The sequence below is a fragment of the Nipponia nippon genome, unplaced genomic scaffold (assembly GCF_047370975.1).
Source record: "Nipponia nippon isolate SJK-2023a ecotype South Korea unplaced genomic scaffold, ASM4737097v1 scaffold_9, whole genome shotgun sequence".
NCBI lineage: Eukaryota > Metazoa > Chordata > Aves > Pelecaniformes > Threskiornithidae > Nipponia > Nipponia nippon.
Genome location: NW_028262413.1, coordinates 5,122,899 through 5,139,391, shown reverse-complemented (window position 1 = coordinate 5,139,391; position 16,493 = coordinate 5,122,899). Strand labels below are relative to the sequence as shown.

General features: G+C 62.2%; 2 protein-coding genes across 5 annotated transcripts in view; both read right to left on the bottom strand.

Moving 5' to 3' along the window:
• Window positions 1-88: 88 nt before the first annotated feature.
• On the bottom strand, window positions 89-7,408 carry CPNE9 (copine family member 9). Of its 2 annotated transcripts, XM_087743484.1 has the most exons (20): window positions 7,074-7,408; window positions 5,499-5,539; window positions 5,373-5,419; window positions 4,999-5,102; window positions 4,747-4,786; window positions 4,083-4,159; window positions 3,820-3,883; window positions 3,601-3,704; window positions 3,416-3,520; window positions 3,011-3,052; window positions 2,826-2,901; window positions 2,700-2,753; window positions 2,526-2,587; window positions 2,197-2,243; window positions 1,936-2,117; window positions 1,695-1,822; window positions 1,474-1,576; window positions 1,339-1,396; window positions 1,121-1,194; window positions 91-1,005 (listed from the first exon to the last, which is right to left on the bottom strand). In XM_087743484.1, exons 1-20 carry the CDS (start codon window positions 7,148-7,150, stop codon window positions 853-855), a joined length of 1,638 nt encoding a protein of 545 aa, XP_087599610.1. In that variant the 5' UTR covers window positions 7,151-7,408; the 3' UTR covers window positions 91-852. The 2 variants fall into 2 exon arrangements, with proteins under 2 accessions (XP_087599609.1, XP_087599610.1); XM_087743483.1 differs by having other exon boundaries at window positions 89-1,005; window positions 2,700-2,901.
• Window positions 7,409-7,542: 134 nt separating this feature from the next.
• Window positions 7,543-16,493, bottom strand: part of MTMR14 (myotubularin related protein 14) — a 33,514-nt gene continuing 24,563 nt past the window's right edge. For 2 of the 3 annotated variants that reach the window (XM_087743480.1, XM_087743481.1), the window contains 2 exons: window positions 11,207-11,362; window positions 7,543-7,899 (listed from right to left, as the gene is read on the bottom strand). In XM_087743480.1, the coding sequence (XP_087599606.1) occupies window positions 7,722-7,899; window positions 11,207-11,362 (334 nt within the window). In that variant the 3' untranslated portion in view covers window positions 7,543-7,721. The remainder of the gene's footprint in view (window positions 7,900-11,206; window positions 11,363-16,493) is intronic. The other variant, XM_087743482.1, reaches the window with a different exon arrangement.

Sequence of the window (16,493 nt, the reverse complement as noted above, 5' to 3'; positions counted from 1 at the left end):
CGCGGGGCGGCCGCTGGGTAAAAGCGCCGCGCCGCCCTTAGCAACCGCACTTTCGGCACGGCTTGGGGGAGGGCGGCGAGGAGGGGGAGGACGGCGGCGGACGGCGGCGGGGAGGGGGAGGACGGCGGCGGGGACAGCGGGAGCGGGGAGGTCCCGGGAAGGCGGCGGCGGCGGCGGCGGGGGGGGCCCGGGCCGCGCCGCGCCGCTTGAGACGAATCTGCCGCTCCGAATCACAGGCAGCGCCCGGAGCCCCGCCCCGGCCCCAGCACGGCGGCGGGCCCGGTTGGAGCGGTTTATTTACAGTCGGTAACGCGGTACAGACCCCAGCCGCCCTCCCGGCGGTGGGGCCGGGCCCCTGCGGCGCCCCGTGGCCGTGGGGCCCAGCCCGGTGGCCCCCCCGGCTGTGGGGCGGGCAATGGGGCACCGGCGCTGGAGGAGCAGGGTGCAGGCAGGAGCAGGGCGCAGGCAGGAATGGGGCGCAGGCAGGAGCGGGCTGAAGCCCCCCCTGCTCCAAGGATTTTGGCGGGGCTGGGACCCCCGTCATGCACCCAGCCCCAGGGTCGGCCTCCGCGCCGGGGAAGGGCCACACCACGGCACCCCAACAGCCCCACGGCACCCCAACAGCCCCACGGCACCGGCGCTGCCGGGGCTGAGGGACGGTACAGTCTGAGCCACCCCGGGGACGTCCAGCCCCGTGGTCTGGCTGCCAGAAGAAGAAGGTCCCAGCCTCGTTCACCAGCTGATTATCGCCCTTGCGGTGGCCACATCTCCACAGCTAAGCTTTGGCCATCGGTAGAAGAAACGTGAGGCGCGTCCTCGCCCCACCGGCCGGCCCCACGGCCCGTGGAGGGGCTACTGGGGGTCTGCCCGGCGAGGCTTGATGTCGCGGGTCTTCATGTAGGAGAGCAGCTGCTCGGGGATCTCGGCCAGCACGTCCTTGGCCAGGCGAGCCATGCTCAGCACCTGGTTTCCCGAGTCGTCCACGTAATCCCGAAACGGCACAAACTTCGAGGGAAAGAAGTTTTGCGGCGTGGTTGGAAACAACTCTGCGGCTGCGGGGGTCAGCGAGGGGCTGAGCATCTCTCGCCCGTGGTGGGACCGGGCTCAATGCCGGTGTTACCTGTACGATGTCCCTCTCAGCATAGCGTCCCCGGGAAGACACCCGTACCTCATCACCATCCAGCTCCTCCATGGCTGGGGGGGTGGCAGCCGGTGTCACTGAGCCTCAGTGGGGTGGCCACCAGGGATGGAAACACCGTGCCTTCCTCCGGGACGCGTCCCAGAGGAAGGCACGGTGTTTCCATCCCCCTTCCCTGGTGTCCCCAAATCCCAACTCACCCTCAAACTCAGCCGGACCCACTCCCACAATGATGATGGACATGGGCAAGGCGGAAGCCTGTGGAGCACAGGCAGGGTGGCAGCCGGGGCAGCACCCGGCCTGGGGTGAACTCACGGCGATGAGGGTGCACTCACGGTGACGATGGCTTCCTTGGTCTGCAGCATGTCAGAGATGACACCGTCGGTGATAATGAGGAGGACGTGGTACTGCGAGCCGTCGGTCACCTGGGCGGCCGCCCTATGGGGACAAGGGACGGGGTCCCTCCAGCAGCCCCACCGATGTGGGGCAGCTGGCCCCGCTGTGGGACCAGTGGCATTTGGGGACGGCAAAGGGGACAGAGTCCCCCGGCGCTCACCCAGCCACCTGGTTGATGACGGGGGCGAAGTTGGTGGGACCGTAGAGCTGGACGGTGCGCAGGCTCTGGAGGTAGGACTCCAGCACGCCCTCAATGCCGGCACAGCTGGGGTTGTCCGCGTTGTTGTTCTGGGGGACGGGGACGGGTGCTTGGAGGGGGACCACGGCTCCCAGTGCCCCCCCCCAGGCTGTGGGATGCCCTGGCAGCTGCTCTGGGTGTTCCCCCCCACCCCGGGGCGCACCAGGGGGAACTGGTGGGAGATCTTGCCGTCGGGTGGGAGTTTGGCACCAAAACCGTAGGCGGGGAAGAGCTTGTCGCTGTCGTAGTCCTGGATGATCTCCCCCACCGCCTTGAGTGCCAGGGCGTAGGCGCTCAGCTGGTAGGGGCTCGCGTAGTGCAGCGAGGTGGGCTGCGACGGCATCCCTGCGGCACAGCGCCCGTCGGCACCCGCCCCGTGGCCGTGCCGATGGGGATCCCCCCCCCCCAGGCCAACGGCACTCACCATTGGAGGCCGTGAAGTCAATGGCGACGGTGAAATTCAGCTGCGTCCTTGGGGGGAGAGCGAGGGAGGCTGCCGGCCCCACGGCGCGGGGATGCTGTCTTCCAGCCCCACGGCATGGTGTGTCCTCCCCCCCCAGGACCCATTGCCTGGGCCCCCCCTTCCCCAGCCACCACCCCGCAGCCCGGGGCCACTGCCCTTCCCCCCTCCCCAGCCCCACCGCCCCCTCGTCACCCCCAGGCTGCACCTGCGCCGTCACCGCCGTCCTCGCCCCGAGACCCTCGCCCGTGGGGGGTCTCGGGGAGCCGGGGGGCACCCGGCCCCCCACTCACCCGCCCCGTATGTAGTCAACGAAGGTGAACTCGGACTCGACAGAGAAGGAGAGGAGCGTCACCTGCGGGCACAGGGGGGTCAGACCCGGACCCCCCTCTTTAGCGGGCACAGGAGGGGGGGCACACCTGGCCCCCCGCAGGCAGAAGCTCCAGGAGTGCCCCAGCCCCACTCACGGTGCCGGAGTTCACGTATTTCTTCTTCTTGCATTTCTTCCTGGGGTTCAGCACCTGCGGGCACAGGGGTGGGTCGGCCCCGGCGTGGGGTGCCCCTCCAGCCCCCGCCCTGGCCCCCCGCCCTACCTCGTACACCGTGAACTGGCTCTGCGCTCGGGAGAGCTCCCGGTAGCTGGTGGCGAACTCTCCGATGAAGTCGTGGCTGCGGGAGGAGCGCGGGGTCGGCACGGCCAGGCACCCCACTGAGGGGCACCCTGGGAAGTGACGGCGGCACTCTGATGTCCCCTGCCACCCTACGGGCATGGCCTCACCTCCCGTCCCGGTCCCAGTCGTACACATCTATCTTCACTGTCCTAAAAGCGAAGGCGGGCAGAGGGTGAGCTGCCAGCCTGGCTGGCACGGCCCCCACCGGCCCCCGGGTTTGGGGACACCCAGCGCCACAGCACCCCAGCAGTGAGCACCCTCCCTGCCAGCCGCCAGCAGAGCCGCCCCGCCTGCCCGGCCCGCATCTCTGCTGGGAGGGAAGCGGGAAATTTGGGTCACAGCGGGGGCCCTGGAAAGGAGGGGGATGCCTTTATGTAATTTGGGTTGCAAAAGAAGAAAAAAAACCCAATAAAGACCCAATTCTGAGCTGCCTGCGGCTGCGGGGCCAAACCCGCGAAGGAGATGCTCATACCCGCTCTGGCCCCATGGCTGCCCCGTCCCCATCCCCGTACCGGTCGTAGTCGCCGTTGCAGAGGGCGCGCACGGGGATGGTGAAGGGCTGCCACACCGGGTTGAGCGTGTTCTTCACCACCTCCGTCTTATGGCAGATGGTGAAGCTGCGGGGACAGGGCAGGGTCGGGGCGCGCCGGACGGTGACGCTGGCACCCTGCCCGTCCCACCGGCTCCCCGCGCTCACGTGCCGTCCTCGTTGCTGCGGTAGAAGACGAGGAAGGGGTCGGATTTTCCGAAGAAGTCCTTCTTGTCCAGCTTGTTGGCGCACAGCTGCATCGTGACAATGTCCTGGGGACAAGGACCGTCACTGCCGGCCACCTCCTTGCCCCCGGCCCCAGCAGCCGCCTGCACCGGGGGGGCCACGCAGCCCTCGCCTCGCCGCTGCCGGGACACGGGCACTCACCCGGCAGTTGCTCAGCTCCTCGGCCAGCAGCAGGATGGTCCCACACCGCTTCCCCGGGACCCCCCTGGGACCAGAGGCACCCAGTCAGCTTGGGGACGAGGAGGACGGGACAGGGGCAGGAGGTGGGGTTGGGGTCTGGGCTCGTGGCCCACGGCTGGTGCTCAGCAGCGCGGCCGGTGTCCCCAGCAGGGGACATGCAGGGAGGGGTCCCGCGGGGCGGGTGGCTGGGGACACGGTGGCTGGGGACACAGTGCGGGACTCACGTGAGGGCTCTCTCCAGGCGGCCCCGCTGGGACCCGATCACCTCCCCCAGCGCCACGAACGCCTGCCCCAGGAAATCCTGTGCCCCCAGCACAGCACCGTGAGACCCTGGGGGCTCCGGCCCCAGCCCCCCCCCCACCCACAGCCACCCCTTGCCCTCCCAAAGCACCTGTGGGACCCGCAGCCACCCTGCCCCAGGGCCGCCCCAAGTACCCTGAACCTGTGCCCCAAGAGCCACCCCCAGCCCAGGACCCATCCTGCACCCCCAGGACGACTCCAGGTGCCCACTCCATGTGCCCTGGACTCATCCTGTGCCCCCAGAGCCAGCCCACAGGCCCTGGACCCACCCTGTGTCCTCCCCGAACCGCTCCACACGCCCCGGACCCATCCCTCCAGAGCAACCCCACATGCCCTGAACCCATCCTGCACCCCTCGGGCCACCCTACACCCACCCTGCACCCCAAAAGCCATCCCTGTGTGTGTCCTGGCCCCTGGCTGGTGCACGGTGGGCACCTACCTTCTGCCAGTCCCCATGGGGCACGGAGAGATGGAGAGCGGGTTAGAGCCCCCCGAGGCTGGGGGTACCTGTCCCCCCCGACAGCACCCGCGTGGGGCACGGCCTTGGGGTGCCCCATCGCGCGTCCCCCCGGCACGGGCTGCGCTCACCTGCTTTAAAATGGAGCAGCTCTTGGAGTCCACGTTGTAGCTGGTGATGGGAGAGCAGAGCCCTGAGCCGGTGCCTGAGGGGGTGCCCTGCGTCCCCCACCCGTCTGTGCTTTTCATTGCCGTATCCTTATTTATTATCCTTATTTATTATCCTTATTTATTATCCTTATTTATAATCCTTATTTATTACCGACTCGGCGCTTCGTTCCACCCCGAGCTGGGGCCAATCCCTTCCCCGGCCGCCCCACTCACACATCGAAGCGAAGGTTTTGCTTCTCCTCGAAGTAGTAGTCGAGGACGAACTTGCGGACGAAGTCGGGGTTCAGGGTGTTGTCGATCACCTCGGTGCGCCCGAACTGCAGGGAGAGGGGTGAGGGTGGCCCCCCCCGGACCCTTCCCCATCGCAGCTGCCCCGGCGCTAATCCCGGCGGAGGGGATTAGCACTGCCGGCGGGGCCGGATCATTAGCGTGGACGCGGAGGGATCATTAGCGTGGATGCAGGTGGCCATATGGGCCCGTTTAACCCAGCCGGGGATTAGCCAGGAGCAGGGGCACTGGGGGCGGCAGCACCCCCGGCACAGGGCTGGGAGCCACTCCAGGGACCCGGCAAGAGGGGCTGCGCTCACCTCCTTCCACTCGCTGCTCCCCGAGCCCTGCACGAAGAGGACCACCACTGCGGAGAGAGGAGCAGAGCCGGGCTGCCATGCCATGCCGTTCCCGTGCCGTGCCCCCTGCCTGGTCCCACCACCCACCTGGGTCAGATTTGGAGAAGGTGTCCATGTCCAGCAGGTTCCTGGGGGGACAGAGCCAGGCGTGAGCCACCCTGGGTGCCACCCACCCGGCTCCACAGTGGGTCCCCACGTCCTCCCACCCGATCAGGGGACGGCACCATGTGGCAAGGCCATGCCGGCACCCGGGGCCAAGAGCCCTGGCAATCTGGGGGGACGTGCTGGCTCCCACTGCAAGGTTCAGTGGGACAGTGGGATGAGCGGGGAGCAGCCTCTCCAGCGCTGACGATGATTGAACATGACAGGGAACCCATTTAGAGGATGAAACCTTTCCCCGTGCCGCCGGCGCCGGCTGAGTGCCCGCCGCACCCCGGCAGCGGGAGCATGGCTAATGGCGGGGTGCAGAAGTGAGAAGAAAGGAGACACAGAGCAGGGGCTGGGCAGCTGGCGGGGACCAGCTCTGCGCCCCCGACGCAGCCGCCAGCAGAGCGATTGATCCTCGTCCTTTGCACGGTGTGACACCGGGAAGTGCCGGGGGCTGCAACCGGCTCCGCTGGGATCCTTCCTGCACCCCTGGGGTGGCCGCACAGGGTGGGCTGGGGCACGGCCAGGGGCTGTGGGGCTTAGCTGGCTCCCCCGGCCCCAGCGCACAGGGCTGGGGGTGCAGGGGGGAGACCCCCAGGGCTCCTCCAACAGCCCTGGACGGGGCTGAGCTCTTGGGGGGCTGCGAAGGCAACGCCTGCCCTTGCCCTGGGCTGTCTCCAGGAGCGAACCCCGGCCCCTGCCCGGAGATGCCAGGCCGCAGGGCCCCGCTGCCCCGGGGAGCCGGCAGGGAGGGCAGGGGCTCAGCCGCAGGGAGGGGGCACAGCAGCCCCTGGCCCAGACCGGAGTTCGCCGGGCTCGGGGCCGTGCCGGAGCTGCCCGGTGGGGCAGGGGGGCTTGGCGGGGCGGCCGCAGGCCTCCCCTGACCCCCGGCACGGGGGACGCTGCTGCCCAGGAGGCTGCTGGTGCCAGTCCCTGGGGACAGGACCCCCGGCCGTGGGCAAGGAGGGCAGCGGTGCCACTGCCGGGCTATATTTAGCCACCGACAGATTGCTTCAGCAGCCACCGCTTGCCCCGTGGACCCTCCAGGAGCCGGAGGCAGCCATCAGCACCTCTCCCGCAGCCCCCGTCCCGCCGCGGGCCGCACGCTGACCCGCTCCCGGCCCTGCCGCCTCCCACGGGGCTCCCGGGGCCGGGCAGCCTGCCTGCAGCCAGCCTCCCCCCGAGTGGGGCCATCCCGCACCCCGGCCCCGGGGCAGGGCAGCGGGTCCCTCCGAGCAGCCGCGCCGCGGAGCCGTGCCCGGTGCCGGCATCCCCCGGTGGGGACGGGACCTCTCCCCACGGGTGACAGCCGGGCAGAGGGGTTGTTGGACACCCGCCGTGGCGCCGAGCGGTACCCGGGGAGCGAGGGGGGACCCGCAGCCCACCCCACCCGCGGCCGGGGGCTGACCGGCGGGCAGCGGGATGCTGCGGGACACGGGCACCCCGCAGCGCATCCCCACGCGTTTCGCACCCACCCGTGTCCGGGTACCGGCCCCCGCCCCGCTCCCTGCTCACCGGCAGGACACGGTGAGCTCCACCTTGGTGCCCGGTACGCTGCCGGCCGCCGGCTCCAGCGCTCCCGGAGACGCCATCCCCGCCCGGCCGCCGCCGCCGCCGCTCCGCGCCGCCTCCTCCCGCGCCGCCGAGGCGGGCACGCCCGGGGGCGGGCACGGCACCGCACGGGCACGGGCACGGCGGCCCCAGCACCGCCCCGGGCACCGGGACTGCCCCGACCCCCGACGGCTCAGCCCCACCGGCACCCCCCGCACTCGGCTCCGTTCCCCATCCCGCTGCCACGGAGGCTCAGCCCCGACTCCCGCCCCGCCGGGGGCTCCCTCCCGGTCCCGGCTCGGTGCTATTTCGGTGCCGCCGCTCCCGGAGCGTGGGCCGGGTTATTTATAGCGAGCGGCTCCCGCCGACCGGCTCCTCCGCCGCCCCCCGGCCGCTCCCCCCCGCCCGCAGCCCAGAGAGGAGGCAGGAGAGGGCACAGCTCGGGTGTCTTTACTGTGGAGACTCGCCGGAGCCCCCCACGCTCCCCCAGCCCCGGGCAGGGGTGGCCAGTGGCGGGCGCTGGGTGCTGCAGGTGCCCCCGAACCGGGGTCCCGGGTAGGGGGGACCCCGCCAGGTCCTGGGTCTCCAGCCAGGGGTCCGGGAAGGTCGCGCTCAGAGCGTGCTGCTGCCTCTCAGTCCCACGCCTCGCACGAACTGCTCGAGGAGGCCGCCGATGGCCCCCGAGGGGCTGGGGGGCACGGCCTTCAGACCGATGGTCCGGCTGTAGCTGGCCAGAAAGGCGGAACGCACTTCTTCCAGGCGGGACTCGCGGTCGCTTGCTGACACCAGCCTAGGAGAGAGAAGGGGAATGTCAGCGACCGCGGCCGTCCCTCTCCCCGTCCCAGCTCTCACTCCTGGTGTGGGGCAGGGGGCTGGCAGCAAGGCTGGGGCTCTGTCCGCGGCGCCGGCAGGGCCACGGTGCTCAGCTGGCTCCAGTGGCCAAGGCAGTGTCAGTCCCAAGAGGCTCCGGCTACAACAGCTGGTGCCACCGCCCTCTTGCCCAACCCAACCCAACCCAACCCAACCCTCTCCCATGGAGCCTCTCGCAGCCCCAGCCTCCTGCTCTCCCCTCCGTCTCCTCCTTCGCTATGCCCCCGCCAGTTTCTTCCCCCACCACGGTGCTTACACACACCAAAAGCGCCGCTTTCACCAAGCGGGTGCTGGCTGACGTCAGCCCCTGCGCCGGCTCCCTCCCTTCCTCGCACAGCGTTCCCAGACAGAGCCTGTCCCCACGTGCTGTGCCCGGACGGTCGCTTCCAATCTATTTGCGCCCATCCCTCGCTTCCACTGGCCCCAGCCCCTCACGCTCGTGCCAGCACAGGCGGCTTCGGGGAAGGGGGGGAATGCGAGGGGGCAGACGAGGTGACAAAAGCCCCAAGGAGCGCTCCAGCCGTGCAAAGCGAAGAGCCGAGCGGCATTTTACTTCTGCTCCCCGGCACGGCGGCTCTCTGCAAGCAGGAGGGCTGCGTGCAGAGTAGGGCATGGCTTCCCCCCGGGACCTGCTCTCCTCTCCAGCTGATCCACGCACCTGGAACGGTACGGGGAAGAGAGCAGAGGGAAGGCGATATTTCAGCCGAGGGAGCAGGGGAAAGCAAGACTAGGGTTCAGAGGCAGCTGTTCCAAGCGCTCCGTCCCAAAACGGGCCTTGCTGCGGCCCCTCTGCGACGTGCCGGTGGTTTCCAGAGAGAATAAGACGTTCCTCAAAGGTCACTCCAAGGGCACAGCGCGAACCTTCCCCATAAAAAATTCTCTTTAATCTCTCCAGCGCCTGGGCTGGCTATAAATTGGCACAGCTAATTTGAATGGAAGTGCTAACCACCCACAGCCAACAGCTTCGGTCCGGAAACAGCAGCAAGAGGATATGGTGGGAGGCCTATAAACAGCAAGCGATGCCGAGGCAGCCAACCGGGCCGCTGTTTACAGTGTCTGATAATAAAGAGAAGCCGGAGGGCAAAGGAAAAAAGCAACATATCTAAACACATTAAAAAGATGCTTTTTGGCAACCTAATTAGGACGCGGAACTCGCAAACCTGCTAGCATTAAAAATAAGCTACATGAAAGCAGGACTTACTTGCACCCGAGTACAGCGATCTTAAATGTCACATGCAGAGGTAAGCGAGGGCGTGCAGCAGTTAGGTCCCGTGTCTTCTGGCTCTCGCACCTCTTTACAGGGCAGATTTTGTATTTACATTTTTAGGTTTCTTTCATGGAGTGAGATGCTCCAAGGCGCAGGGTCAAGCGGCCGGCCGCTGCCCAAGGCCAAGCCCTGCAGACCGGCTGCACCGTTTCACTCTGAGCAGTTCAACCAGGGAGGCAGGTCACCTTTCCTTGCCAAATCCATGGCGCTCTGCCCCGCTACACTTCCTACGGCCTGCCTGCTCGTCTGCAGCTTGGGGTGCAGGATGAGAGGAGGCTGTCAAAGCCCCAGCTCTAAGTAAGCCCTGACAAGCCCCACACAAGCACGAGGAAGTAGGCTGTGAGAAGCGTACCTTCATCGAGCTGCTGCCAGCTGAGATGTAAAGTGGGAACTTAAATGGAATTTAATTTTCCCAAAACTCATACTGTGCTGGGCTGCGAAAAAACTGGGCTAAAACCACAATGGGCTCGCGAGCAAACAGAGCTGACGCAGAGCAGAGAGAGTGGGGAGGCCCTGGGTCAAGCTCAACGCAACGTCCTTGGGAGCTCTTTACCCCTTCCAAACAGCGCCTGGTCTGTCCCAGCACCCGCAGTCGAGTGCTCGAGCACCCCGCAGCTCCAGGGAAGGGCTGAACGGGGCGAAGCACTCGCAGCATCTGCTGCACACCCAAGGGAGAAGCACGCCCGCTCTTCCCCTCCCTTTGAACCCGGCTGTCCCAAGCAGCCGGACTCCAAACCGCATGAGCCTCCGGTCTCAGCACAGGCAGATTCAGAGCTCAACTTCAAATCGCATTTCTCTCTACTGAATTCCCTACTCGGATGTTAGATCCGGCTCCAAGAAGGGCAGCAACAACTTGCTGGTGATCAGCAGCCACCAAGCACAGCCAGGTTCCGGGCACAGTAAAGCAGTTGCTACTTCAGCCGCCCATCCTTCAGTCCTTTCTACTCCTTCAACGATCTCCAAACTACTACAGGAGCAGCACAGCGTGTCCTCGTGAAAGGAGGAGAGCAAATTCCAGCCAGGCCGTGTCCGACATCCCTCGCAATTCTTTGATCTGCCAATTCATGGGTCTCGTAGCCGAATCATAACTTGGGAGCGGCTGCTCTGCTCAGCAGCACAGCACGCAGCCACATGAGAAGGCGAGCCAGGGCAGCCAGCCTGCCTCACAGGAGACGTTGGTTTTCACGTCGCTTGCCCTCTGCCTCCAAAGCACGTACTCAGACCTCAGTAAGGGACCGCAAGCGTTTGGCAGCCCAGCTCCAGCACAGCTAGCTAGCAGCAGCCCCTGATCTGCCACTTCAGTTTCTTGATGGAGAGTTTGCAGCCTGAAGGCACATGCCAAGGTTCTCCTCTAACAGCAATTAAAGTGCGTCTCCTGTCTTTCAGGCTTCCACAAAGGTGGCTTTCTATCTGGGGAGGAACATTTGCCTCCCAGCCATTTTACAGGGCAAGATGGAGGGTCTCTGCTGCTCTGCACTGGCCAGATGCAGCACCTGCAAATGGTGCTGCGTGTGGTCAGACAAAAGTCGGGGTGACAGAAGGAAAGCCCCTCTCTTACTACAGCAAGAATCTGAACCCAGCAGGGAGATGGAAATGAGCAAGATCCAAAAGCAAGAAAATCTGGGTTACCAGTCCTGTCCTGACAAGCATGCATCCTCAAATGCACTCAATTATGCCCAAATTCAGCATCTTCAAGGAAGAGAGAAAAGCCTCTTCTTCCTACAGAAAGCAAAGTGCCCCCCCATCATTAGGCGGAGAAAATGCAGGTTTCTTTCCAAGTTCAGCATAAGCAAAGAGTGCTCAGCGACTCAGTTTCTGGATGGAAAGCATCAAGGCGGGGAAGACAGGACAGCTTGTTATGGGCTCCCAGGCTTCTTCGGAAGTGCCAGGGTGATAAAAGTTCCAGCGCTCGCAGCCAGCCGAGAGACCCAAGGAGAGATCCTGTGTTTGAGACACTTACAGGCAAGTGCTAGGGAACTCATCCGGGAAGCTGCAAGGGAGAGAGGCGTCTGTGCTCAGGATTGCCTGCTCCTGAATACTGCCACACCCTGTCACCATCTGCCAGCTGCCAAAGTCTGTGGAAACGGAAGATCCGGGCAGAGAATGGTCCGCCGATCTGGGGCAGAGAGAGAGGGAGACGGCGCGATCAGTCAGGTCATTCAGCCACATGCCTTTCACCAAGGCTGGTGCCAGGGACCCGCCGGGCTGACCGCCAGCAGCGCCTGCGCCAGCAGCTTTGACACTCTGGGGACCAGGGTGCAACATGCAGCTCTGGCTGGGCCCCCGGCCAAGCCTTTCCTTTGAAAGCGAGGGGAGAGCCAAGCTGGCTGGGGCCGACAAAGCAGCGGGAGAGCACCGGGAGCCGGACAGGACAGAGCCAGCAAGAAGCAGATGGCCATGCAGAACTGTGAAACCTGTTAGCGAGATGCAACCGCACGTCCTGCCCCGAATCCCTCACAGATGCGGCCGCTGTGCTGTACGAGGGGCATCCCCCTGTTGCTCGTTGTAGCTGTTAGCACATCCCAGGGCAGCGGCAAGGCCTGGCAGAGAATCAAGGCTGTGACTTGGTTAGTGCCGAGGAAGACTTAGGAGAGCCTTGGTCCGGCAGCCTGAGGCATGAACACCAGATCTGAACAGAGCCAGTCACTGCTCAAGACGTCCCCAGGGCATCCACCCCCGCCCCAGCATCTGAAGACCTTTTCATTCCTGTGTTAGACTGCACAAGAAACCAGGTGGCAAAACATCTTTAGGACAGGAAAAATAGCCAAGGGAAGATAATTGTTTGATGTATGCAACCTCCCACCAGGAAAGGAGGAAGCATGAAGTCTGAGAAGTGAATCTGAGGAGTCCCTCCAAAATCTCAAAGAGGGCACAATCACTTGAGACAAACCCAGAGCTCTTGGCTTCTGGGGAGCAAGCAATTACCGTGTCCCGCTGCACAGCAGAGTGTACATAGCTGGAAGCACAGCCTGTGGCTGAGCTACTCAATTACACACTACCAAGATCTTCTGGATAATTTATCTGAGATCTGCTGGGCAGATAGCAGTGCACCAGCTCCAGCTCTGCTGGGCCAGGTACTTGCATGCTGTCTTCACAGCTAAGAATAGCAGTGGCGCACTGCAGCTGCTCCCCAAGAGACCAGGAGAACAGCGAGAAAGACAGGATCTCCCACAGCAAGAAGGACCTCAGTGAGTCTGGAAGGCGAGGGTGGGGGGAGACGCACAGTGGGAAACCTATTTGCAATCTCGATCTAATTCCAAGCCTGCTGTTTAGCTAGGCTGATCAATACGGCCAAGCCTGAGAAGTCTGAAACGTGGTCCTGAGCTGGCTGCACAAGCGGAGAAGGGGAAGTCACACAGCTCCTTGCACGTCAGCTTCCCATCACAGTGCTAAGGTGCCCACGGCTGCAGTTTGGGGGTAACGCTGCTGTCTGGAAGTTCAGGCTCTGGAAAGGCATCACAGCAGAACATGGGAAGAGCAGAGCTTCACCTGCCATGTACAGCTCTTGTTCTCTGGCTGCTCGGTGAACTGAGGAGTGAGGTTCAGGGAGGTGCTGCGAGAGTTAAGTATTGGGAAAACCCCTTCTTGCAAAAAGGTGTTTTTCCTAGAGCGCATAACACTGTAGTCAGAACAAGGGCATTTCATTGAACGTGGAACTGCAGCATATACCCTTAGAAAGACATTTTGGAGATCAGACAGGGACAACCTTCCCTGGGATGCAAAGAATTTGTAAGGGAAAGGGAGCAGCTGTTTGGTGACATCTATCCCTCTCCCTGCCTTTGGGAGATAAAGCCGAGGAAGTCAGCTTGATGGAGGAGAGCAGGCAGAGAGTTTGGGCCCAGCGCACGGTGCCATGCTGGAAGCGCAGTGGGAAGAGGAGGATGTCACCTCCCTGAGAGCACAGCCCAGCCAGGCAGGAAAACCAGGAGTGTCACACGCAGTGACAAGAACTCGAGCTAAAGCAGTAAAGAGGTCTACAGGCAACGGGCTTGGGCTGAAAGTAGACAGGGACATCACTGCTGCCAGAGAAGTAAGGAGTTGCTGAGGAGAGGTTTGGGGCCAGGCAGAAACAAAGGTTTTGAAGAGGGAGACTCTGGATGGCAGAGGAGGGCTTGGGCTATGGCAGGATCTCCAGGGGAAGGTGAAGAGAACTGAGCAGAGCTCTGCTGTTCTTGCAAAGGGAGAGTAGTATCAGGAGCCTGCCTAGGAGACTGTGCCCACGTGGCAAGCGAAGGAACAAGACACGATCCAGGGCCCCAGGGACATTAAAAATGTCCCTTTGCCCAGTATCATCAACCATGCTGGCCAGGTGAGTCTGTACTAGAGCAGGTGAGCAGAAAATTGTTTCCTGCTTTGGGTGTGTGGCCTCAGCTTCCAGCTGCTGGTCACCTTCCATGGTTGTCAGCTAAGATTAGACTGACCTTACACCACCTCTTGGAGGTGGATCAAGTCACCTCTTGAATCCTTTCTTGGACAGGCTGATAAAAGCATCGTGCGCCTCCCGCAAGACTGACTCTCAGTGGCTCTCTAGTTCTCTAACCCTTCCTGGGGTCCCTGACCCTGCCAAGCAGCTGTGCAAACATAGTCAAGTTACATCTAACCTAATAGCACAGGAGTCCAGGAGTTCAAGGCAGCCAACGCTGTGTCTTCCCCTCCAGGCAGCAGAATAAACACTTGTCGATTAATCGAATAAACTGATTGACTCTGCAATGAGTCCAGGTCACCTCTCTCCTGGCTTAGATACCTGAGCCTAGCCAGCAGAGCTAAGATACCGTGGGAGACTTTCCCCTCTATCCCCAACGCCTTCTCAAGGGAGGCTCCTGAGGAAGCGTCACGACCAACAAGCATCTTGAACAGCCTTGAGAGACAGCAGGGGCCGAGGCTGGGTGAGACAGGCGGGGAAGGCATGGCGTGGGAAATCTTGCATTTGCACTGCAAGGGCAGCAGAGCTTCTTAAAAGCTGAGCTTGGCTTGAGACCAAGAGCAGATCTCTAGGGTGACTGTATCCCAGTGCAATCCAGTCAGTGCTGGAGGTGAAAGTCTTCCTGATATTTCTGCCCCTGAAGGCTCCTTGTAAATCTTCCTGCAGAGGCTCAAAAAGGGCTTCAGTGAGGCCCCTAGAGCAAGCTGGGGCTGCTGGGGCACTGGGACCAGTCCCCAGGCCTGTAAGAACAACAGGTTTGCAACACATTACAGCCGTGCCGGAGGCTGGCTAGCTGCGAGGGCAGCACGGAGGGTCTTGGGAAGCAGCCGGACGACTCCAGCAAAGCTGACGTGGTTAGGAGATATGAAACACAGCAAGTCGTCAAGTCTCTGCCACAGACATCTAATGGCAGACAGAAAGAGAATGAAAGTGAGCTTCACACCCCCACCTCTTCAGGTCCATGAGTGGGAAGAAACTCCCTCAAAAGTGCAAGATTAACAAAATTAGATTAGCAAAACAGAGATGAGCTGCAAGCTGTTCCTTCACACAAGGAAGGACCTCTAGCAGGCCATAAACTGGCAACTCTTAGCCTGGAACGGTTCCTTTTAATTAGGTCAGCGCTTCCCATGCAACATGCTGCACAAGACAGAGTATTTCAGAGCACATGGACACTCGCTTACCAGAGGAGAGCCAATACCGGAGGCAGAGCAACAGTCAGGGATCCTTCCCTTTCTTAATACGTAATTGAGACGAGTGCCAAGTGCCCAGCAGCCAGGCTCTCATCCTGCCCTGTGCTACCTACGCTCACCTGACATATTTCTACACACCTAGGACTATTTGGGAAGCAGCTCATTTGCCAGCATATGCTCTGTGCCTCAAATCGAAGCGTTAAGTAGGTACTGTATGCGCAGGCAGACTGTGGCAACCTGGAGTAAAGGGCAGCCTTTCCCACCTTTGCGTGGGAAATGTTGGCAAGGAGTACTTGGCAGAGAGCTGTACTGAGAGCCCTGCCTGAATCCCAGGCAGCTATCTACAGGCTGTGTTAGTGCCGTAACAGCCCGAGCAGCCAGTCCTCTGCGAGCGCAACCGTTTTTGATTGCGGCACAGTCATGTGCATTTTGTGGCATAGCCGTGCAATAATTCCAGAAAAACATTCCTGTAAACAATTCCTGTCCTGCTGCGGTCGCTATCCCAAGTTGTCACATCGTGGATACAGCTTCCAAGCCAGGTGGCTGTAAGGAGCAAGACACACAGCGCGCGTGCAGTCTTACCGCTACCAACAAAACACCCAAAGCCAAGGGACAGCAGCTTCTCTGTCCCTCTCTGCGCTCCCTCCAGACCCACACCTGAACCGCCTGCAGCACTTTAAGTAAGGCAGCGCTCTCTGACTGTTGACCAAAGCAGATCCTCCACAATTTAACTCCTGCAGATCTCGACTCCTCAGATCACAGTACTTTGGGTTTTGTTTAATTAACTTAGCAAAAGCACATTCAACCAAAGATTATCCAGCTGCTAATCCACATTAGTGCTATGTGCACACATGCTAAATCCCTGACACAGACACAGGGTTTTTCTGCAGTGTCATGGGACGCTTAGACTATTAGTGTCAAATGCAAACACAGGACACGGTTTGCAAGCTGCTACCCACTCGCACGCCAGGAGTTTGATTCAATGCACGCTATCTGCCATACTGAGCTCTGTTTGTAGAGCAAGAAGCACCTTGTCCTACTCTGCAAATAATCCATGCGCTATCTTCACGCATGTTTGCCCGCAGCAGATGCGATCTTACCACCGCATTGGGATAAGCTAGAAAGACTGCTAGGAATTTGCCTTTGTACGGCTTTGCCTAGCAAGAACCATCCCGGGATTTACGGGTACCCAGGACCTCTGGATCAGAGCAGGACTCGGAAGACGGGCTGGTGACGTGATGGCAGCAGCAGACTGCTGACACGGCCCGGCCAGGAGAGGGGCTTGGCTGCCACCGGCTGCCTCGGCATTTCTGACTCCTTCCTTTCGGACACCCCAGCTCCTCTCCCAGGCCCTGCTCATCTCTCTCTGCCTGCTTGCCTTCCCGTTCCCTCCGGAGCTCCCCTGCCTGCCAACACACGGACTGGGCTGTGTACATGAACTACCTGAGGGGTGCCTGCTGGCATTTTACAAGCAACCATTTTTCCTCAACTGCTGCTGCAGTGGTTAAGTGTTTTGTTGCTATGGCCACACAACCAGAGGATTAGGAAGTCAAGTACAGTAGTTTCTTCATCTTAACAGCCTTGGGTGTTAACCTGCCAGCAGCACTGTAAAGATAAAGCTATTTTTGGAATCC